Below are 7,092 nucleotides of genomic sequence, written 5' to 3'. Positions count from 1 at the left end.
ATCATAAACACTTGAAGGACTTTAGCCCCTCAGCGGGCACAAGTACAAAATCAGAATAAAACAAAAAAGATGCTGCAACTCGAAGAAATAAACGGGTTTCGTTCTTCAAAAAAATTCTAGTTTCTACTTCTACTAACGTCAACAACAACGCAAACTGCCAGATTTCCACATACAGTATGGCGAGCACGCCAGGTTAAGGCCAATACCAGTAAGTTATATGGAAAAGTCCATTACAGGGCGTGTAATGGAATCTGGAATTGGAAAATCAAAAGCTGAAAAAAATTCTAAGTCCAGCATCCGGTTGGCAAAATCGTAATCGATGTTTTTGAAATCGAGAAACGATGTTTTCCAATTCCAGATTTCCAAATCGATGAGGCTGTCGGATTTGGAATTCCATAGCTCATAGGTTTAATGGAATTGGATGATTGCAATTACTGTAAATGGAAATCTGATTATCTTTTGTGGCAGCGTGTTTGGGCAAATCCCGTTTGCCGAGCAGGCGTCCATTCCGCAGGCGAACTGGAATTTACTGGCTGCTTATAAATAGCTCTCCGCTTTCATTTCATCGCCAAATTGTTCTGCTGACTTTTCAGACATAAACTATTTGAGAATTTTTTATCATTAGATTAGAGCATTGAAAGGGATCATCTGTGTAATCCTTCTCCCAGACACACTCTTTCCTTGTTTAAAAATGTTTTCGATAAGGTTTATCGTGTTGAGCCTGTTTCTGGCGTTATTGATCTGCATCAGCACCATCCAGTGCGATTCATTCCAAGATCGCGCATCCGAACTATACGATGACGCTAAGGAGGCTGCTGGCGATGCTTACGACAAAACCAAAGATACCTTGGAAGACTGGAAAGAAGGCGCCGAAGAAATGTATGAAGATATGGAGGAATCAGCTAAGGAACGCTGGACGCAAGCCGAGCATAAAGCACACGATGTGAAGAAGGCTGCCACCGAGAAAATGGGGGATCTGAAAGAAAGTGCCGATGAAAAGTTGGCCAGCGCTAAGGAATACGCCTCGGAAAAGATGGCTGGTGTGGGCAAAACAGCGGAAGGCGTAAAGAAAGCCGCCAACGAAAAGCTCCATCAGGCACAGGACAAATTCGAGAAAGTCAAGAAGTCGACCATGGAGAAGGAAGAGAGTTTTATGGATGGGGCGTGGAAGGCGTGCGATTATGTTACGGGATTCTTGACGGATAAGTTCCAACAAGTGCGAAAAATGGTGGGAGTGTAGCGTGCGACCATAATTACAAAGTGGTGAATACGATTGTAAATGTCAAATGTGGTGCAGCTGTAGATTTGTAATCGCCCGTAAATGCTCAGTATTGATCGTATGGTAATAGTTGCCAATTTGCTTCCGTATTTATATTTGTGACTTTGTTTTATCGTTTTAGCGTTTTCTTCCACCAACATGGGGTTTCTGTCATTTTTTTCGATCTTCCGTGTGTTAGGTTGATTCTGGTTTTAAAGCGCACATGGGACCAAAGACCCAAATGGCTAATATTATTAAAGTTTGAAAAATGGACGGGTTTTTGTTAATTTGACTGCAGTAGTGTAGCGTCAGCCTTGGCAGGGTACCGCTACATCGGCTACGATACGATTAGTCAACGCACTGTTTTTAGTGAAGATCATTTTGTGAGTGATGGGTGACGTTCTTCCGCTGTGAAATTCTTTATGCACTACAATACTACATGGTCTGGTTCCTTTTGGTAAGCACAATTTGCGCGCAGAAAACGTTCGTGCAAAGGTTAAAAATTGACGTCGGTGCTTCGCTGTTTAACAGAATAGCACATTACTTCCGATTTACCAAAGCCACATCGGTCCTACGGCCGGATATTCGTAATTTCGTAGATCGTTTATTTCGATCAGGGATATCTAAATATCGAGGAAAACAATGGAAGTGTTACCTTACAGGCTGCAGAGATAGTGAGAGAAATAATGATCAGCAAAATAAGAAATTATGAGTCTTAAATACTAGTACTAGAGTAGGTATTTTATAATATTTGAAAACTATTCACATTAATCAGTTGAGAACTGCCTGCAAATCCATTCACGAAGCGTATTCCAGTATTCTGATTGAAGGTCTATCTCAATTATAAATATGGAGCGCACCACAATTATGGGCAAAAGGTGATGCGGTAATCTGGTTGGGCGCACTGATATGTGCTCTTGTGGTCATCGAACTGCCAGCTGTACGCTTGCGGACACACATCCTTGAAGACGCGGTGGTACTCCTTGCCATTGCTCGCACGCGGCCAGTCTTCCACACGGCATTTTCCTCCATTTTCCAGCGGAGACGGCAAATTGTACGGCGAACAGCAGTATTTGCTGTTAGGATTTCTGCAGTTGCATTCCCCAGTATTCGGCGGGCACAAACACGCGCAGCACACCTGCGCTCGTGTATCCGGATTGTCGTAAAGCTGTCGTAGTTTTTGGAATCGCGCTCGCTGCTCATTATTATGCACAGCCGCACAAATGGATGCGCATACAGTGAACCCGCCTTTGGTCATCTTCAGCTCTTCCGGACAGGCCGACATGTCCATTGTGCATGACGGAGCGCCGCATCGGTACTGATCGTTGGCGTCGGCACTGCGACCGATCGGTTCCATTTTGATGCCAATATTGTAGCCGTCGACGTTGCTGAGATCGTAGAAATCATTCTGGTTGTGGCCTTCTTGAAAGGTGAACTCGGCCAGCGATGCTGGTGGTTGTCCGCCGATGCCGCCGCACTGTACTCCGAAGTTATTAGGTGGAGCGCCGCAGTCACCGGTCTGGCAGACGAAGCGCCCGTTGTTCCATTGACATCCGGTGCGCGCCCATATACGACCGGCGTTTGTATTCCCGGCAATATTTTGCACGCTGGTTTGTCCGGCACCCAGTTCAAAGCCACCTCCAAAGGGCAACGGGTTGCCTTGGGAGCCGATCCAAATAGTTTCTCGACAGCGATTCACAATTTCAATTCGTCTTCCCTCTGAAATAATGAATACCGTGAACAACTAAATCAGCGTTGTAAACACATATTAAATATCTAATATTAGCAGGAATTCTCACCGGCGCCGGATAGGGCCAGAAATACCCAAATTGCAGCAGCAAATAAACACAGCTTTAAATTTCCGCTCATTCTTGTGAATATTATGATGTTCAACGTTAATAAGGTTAATTAGTCGCATGCAAGAAAGTTTAAACGGTTTTGTTTATAATTATGGTATAGTCGCTAAACTGCCATCACAGTGTATTCCGTACAGCATTTGTGTTGGGTATTATATACTATAGTACCTAGAGCAGTATTATAATAATTTTGTGTTATCTGCTTATCAAAGCAAACAACAATACTTGTGGCTGTGCATTTTGACGTATAATTATATCCTACCCTTGCCGCTGAAGCAGGATGTGCAATAGAGTCGTAAGTACTAACTTGTAAGCTTGTACGGTAGAGCAATAAGTAAGTCGTATCAAAGGTTACACATTTTGTGATATCTGCATGAGTAATCGGATAAAATCTTTGTTAGCGGAAAGGATCCAGGTACCGGAAACGACATTTACAGAATTATGTCTAACCAGGATCGCTGGTCGTCAGTGCTATCTTTTTTCGCGAAATTTTCTGTGTGAATTGACCCTCATGATATGATTTCCCAATTGGCAAGTGAAGCAGAATTTTCCATTGTATCAAATTGAAGGTATTGTTCGATCCGTAATTCAAATTCAAAATATTGGTGCTCTGTTGTATATCATACTACTATAAATATAATTTATCAACGGCTAATTCTATACTTTTGACTTCTATACTTCTTCTTTGAGTAAAGCAGCTGATAACATTCTTTACTTGCAGATATTTACAATCTTTGTGTAGCGGATAATAATAAATGTGTTAATTCAAGTTAAGCAACGTACACCGCAATCAAAAGTACCAAACTACAGTACCAGCCAAACGTAATAAAGGTACCTGTATTTCCGGCATTTCTTTTACAAATTTTCTATGCTCTTCGCATACAGAACCTTCTTCTAGACATCACTCTGGAATCTTCATGTTTTGGTGCAAAAACAATCACAGCAAGCAATGCAGACGGCATATTACGCTTGCAAATAAATGCAGAATAGGAAAAGCGATTATTGTTAATAATACTGTAGTTATATCCATATATGTTTGCCAGTGCACTCATACTTACGCGTAGTTGGTTGCTAAATTAAATAAATCAAAACTGGGCGCGAAAACGTTACCTTTATTTTCACTCGTTTTGCAAATCGTTCACATTTATTAACTGGGCGACAAACCATCTCGATATCCATGTTGGGAAAATACGAATGCCATAGGTCATAGTTCATACTATACGAATACCTTAGGTCATAATACAGCATACAAACCTCTCGGGGTTTAATCACACCCAACAATTCGTCGTGGCTCCCGCGTGGGTGATGTTCCCGGCCAGGGCACGCATATCTTCTTTTATCCTTGCTGATTCGTTGGGAGCAGGTATTCGGTTTACCCGTTTACGCCAGTTTCATATTGAATATTCGTCATAAATCCGAGACCATACCATCGTGTCTGCGTTGGCACGCTGGAGCATTTCGAACTTGAAAAGAAGAAAAAGGCACTCCGACATGCAAGCTGCATGGCGTTGCCAATCTTTGAAAACGAATATGTGTGCCCGTGCCCGGCTCGAAAAATGTTCAAAGAATCCAAATTTTGGTGACCTTTAATGCACCACCACGCCTTAGTAAAATTCGTTTATGTGTAAGCCAAAGATCAAAATTTTTATATTATAGTTCAACTATTTGTAAATCAGAAGTGATATCTGAAAACTCTTCGCTGTAAAGTGCGGCAATGCTTTAGATCTTCAACGATTTTTTCAGTGTACAGTAAATTAACAAAAGTAAAGACAGTACTTCTATGGTTAGTATAGTTGAGTCGCCCAGGCGCAAATAGGATTGATGCAAGAACGTCCTGAAGCAGTGGATCGAGTGGATGAGCTACCGTGAACGGATTCATGGCTCGGAAAATTTTCCTGGTAAAATTATGATCAGATTTTTCATGGTAACGCTTTTTGGATGATGATTATTTGTTTGCTTTTTCAAGTATAACATGTATGCACCTGCACATTACCATGGAGCATTTGTAAAAACATATTTTTATTACCAGTAAAGCGTCGTTTTAATCAAATCCGCTCAAATCTAAACAAACATTGTACGTCCATCTTCATGGTAGATGTACATTTTTGTAGCAATCTCTTAATTAAATCAGATCATTGAGGGCAAAATGTAACACGGTACTCTGCTCGTTTACAATGGTACGCACTGGGCTCATCAAACGGCCAGCTGTAAGCCTGTGGACACTGGTCTCTAAATACCCGTGGATATTCCTGCCCGTTACTGGCACGGGGCCATTTCGCGACCTCGCACTTTGTGCCTTGCTCGGCCGGCGCCATTCGACTGCTTGGTGAGCAGCAGTGCTTACTAACTGGATTATTGCAGTTGCACTCCGCTGCGGTATTTGACGGACATAAACACGCGCAACAAACAAGCGCTCCGGTATTTTTATCAGCATAGATCTTCTTTAGTTTAGGAAATTTTTCCCGGTGTTCCGCATTATGTATGGCCGTGCAGATGGAAGCGCACATGACAGATGATCCTTTAACAATCCTCAGCTCCGGCGGACACAAGCTGATATTCATCGCACACGACGGCGCTCCACACTCAAAACCCACTGCATCCCTCCCGAGCGCTTCCATCTTGATGCCGACATTGAAACCATCCACATTGCTCAAGTCATACATGTCGAACATTTTCACGTTTTCTTCGTGAAAATTAAACTGAATTAGCGTAGCCGGCGGTTGTCCACCAATGCCTCCGCAGTGTATGCCGAAGTTGTTGGCCGGAGCACCACAGTCACCGGTGTCGCAGACGAATTTTCCGTCCGTGGTATTCCGGCATCCGGTTCTCGCCCAGAACCGCCCACCCGTAGTCGTACCGGTAACATCCTGGCTGACCGTCTCACCGGATAATAGTTGAAAACCGCCTTGAAAGGGCAACGGGTTCCCTTGCGCTCCCACCCAAATGGTCTGCGAACACTGATTATGAAACTCTACCGCCTTTCCATCTAAAAAGGTGTTATTCGTACAATCTCAACTTTCAGCAAACACACAAAGCTTATAAAATCATGGGATGCTGTATTCATTTGACTTACCAACAAAACAGAAGGGTATGACTGCTAGTGCAACAATTTTGGAGAAATATGCGGAAGGTTTAGCTTTTCGTAGGCCACTCATTTCCGATCCAGAAGAAGTATGTACTCACAAGTAACAAATAAGTATTGCATAAACTTTGACGCTTATGTACTGTACTCATATAAATTAAACCGGCTTGCAGTTTCTACGGCCGTAACGAACTTCTTTTCACTCATTCAAATTTGCAACAAATTACAGCAATTTTGATCGATATCAATGCAGCTAGCGATGTAAGCAGTATGATTGTAGTTTATTGTGCATGAGCTCTCATCATTAGTTGGTGCGAGTTCGGAATCTACCCGGAAGCAGATAAAAAAATCATGATACACAGACGTCAGTTTGTACTGTACTTTAAGTCTCCAGACTACCGGCAGTTGTTATTGTTATTTGTAATATACCTGCAACATTTCTTTGAACTTGTACGGTACTTGCGTAAATACTTACTGTATAATCATCGTAAAATTAACGTGTTGCATGAGTACACAGACCGGATACCAAACTAAGTACGGTACTTAAATTTATCCGAAGCTGTTAGTTTAAGCTTTTGACGAGTGATACCGGCTTGTGCTCCTTCATGATCATATAACTATATTTGTGCGAAATGCAAAGTCTGTACCTTGTTTTCGCAAAAACAAATACAGAACAAAAGAACACATCACACAGACAGAAGGCCAAGGTAGGTATTTAAAAATGTTCGTATCCTCAACAGATTGTGCGATCAAATGAAAAACACCCGAGTATGTATTTACTGCATTTGAATTAAAAAACGATTTACTGCATTTGAATTTCGCAGTTTTGCATTAGCGAGTGTCGGCGTTTATTGACGTGTCGACGTTCTTTTTGACAACGTAGTAATGTCACTTTA

The 7,092-nt window shown here is 42.2% G+C and overlaps 3 protein-coding genes across 3 annotated transcripts; 1 reads left to right on the top strand and 2 right to left on the bottom strand.

The window, feature by feature from the left end:
• Positions 1-500: 500 nt before the first annotated feature.
• LOC129592774 (uncharacterized) lies at positions 501-1,529 on the top strand. Its single transcript, XM_055488899.1, has one exon. The coding sequence runs from the start codon at positions 692-694 to the stop codon at positions 1,238-1,240; it is 549 nt and encodes a 182-aa protein (XP_055344874.1). The 5' UTR covers positions 501-691; the 3' UTR covers positions 1,241-1,529.
• Positions 1,530-1,846: 317 nt separating this feature from the next.
• On the bottom strand, positions 1,847-3,314 carry LOC129592765 (uncharacterized). Its single transcript, XM_055488889.1, has 2 exons — positions 3,058-3,314; positions 1,847-2,977 (listed from the first exon to the last, which is right to left on the bottom strand). Exons 1-2 carry the CDS (start codon positions 3,125-3,127, stop codon positions 2,124-2,126), a joined length of 924 nt encoding a protein of 307 aa, XP_055344864.1. The 5' UTR covers positions 3,128-3,314; the 3' UTR covers positions 1,847-2,123.
• A 1,834-nt stretch (positions 3,315-5,148) lies between these two features.
• LOC129596749 (uncharacterized) lies at positions 5,149-6,456 on the bottom strand. Its single transcript, XM_055494103.1, has 2 exons — positions 6,188-6,456; positions 5,149-6,100 (listed from the first exon to the last, which is right to left on the bottom strand). The coding sequence occupies exons 1-2, from the start codon at positions 6,267-6,269 to the stop codon at positions 5,247-5,249; spliced, it is 936 nt and encodes a 311-aa protein (XP_055350078.1). The 5' UTR covers positions 6,270-6,456; the 3' UTR covers positions 5,149-5,246.
• Positions 6,457-7,092: the final 636 nt, after the last annotated feature.

The sequence above is a fragment of the Paramacrobiotus metropolitanus genome, unplaced genomic scaffold (assembly GCF_019649055.1).
Source record: "Paramacrobiotus metropolitanus isolate TYO unplaced genomic scaffold, Prichtersi_v1.0 Parri_scaffold0000003, whole genome shotgun sequence".
Taxonomy (NCBI): domain Eukaryota; kingdom Metazoa; phylum Tardigrada; class Eutardigrada; order Parachela; family Macrobiotidae; genus Paramacrobiotus; species Paramacrobiotus metropolitanus.
Note: the sequence above shows the minus strand (reverse complement) of the source record. Positions and strands in the feature narration are given on the sequence as shown.

Excerpts from the sequence above, each read along its gene's own strand:
- LOC129592774 (XM_055488899.1), top strand. The coding sequence starts at position 692 with ATGTTTTCGATAAGGTTTATCGTGTTGAGCCTGTTTCTGGCGTTATTG.
- LOC129596749 (XM_055494103.1), bottom strand. The coding sequence starts at position 6,269 with ATGAGTGGCCTACGAAAAGCTAAACCTTCCGCATATTTCTCCAAAATT. Across the intron at positions 6,101-6,187 it reads CATACCCTTCTGTTTTGTTG|ATGGAAAGGCGGTAGAGTTT; the intron begins GTAAGTCAAATG and ends ACACCTTTTTAG.
- LOC129592765 (XM_055488889.1), bottom strand. The coding sequence starts at position 3,127 with ATGAGCGGAAATTTAAAGCTGTGTTTATTTGCTGCTGCAATTTGGGTA. Across the intron at positions 2,978-3,057 it reads TCTGGCCCTATCCGGCGCCG|AGGGAAGACGAATTGAAATT; the intron begins GTGAGAATTCCT and ends TCATTATTTCAG.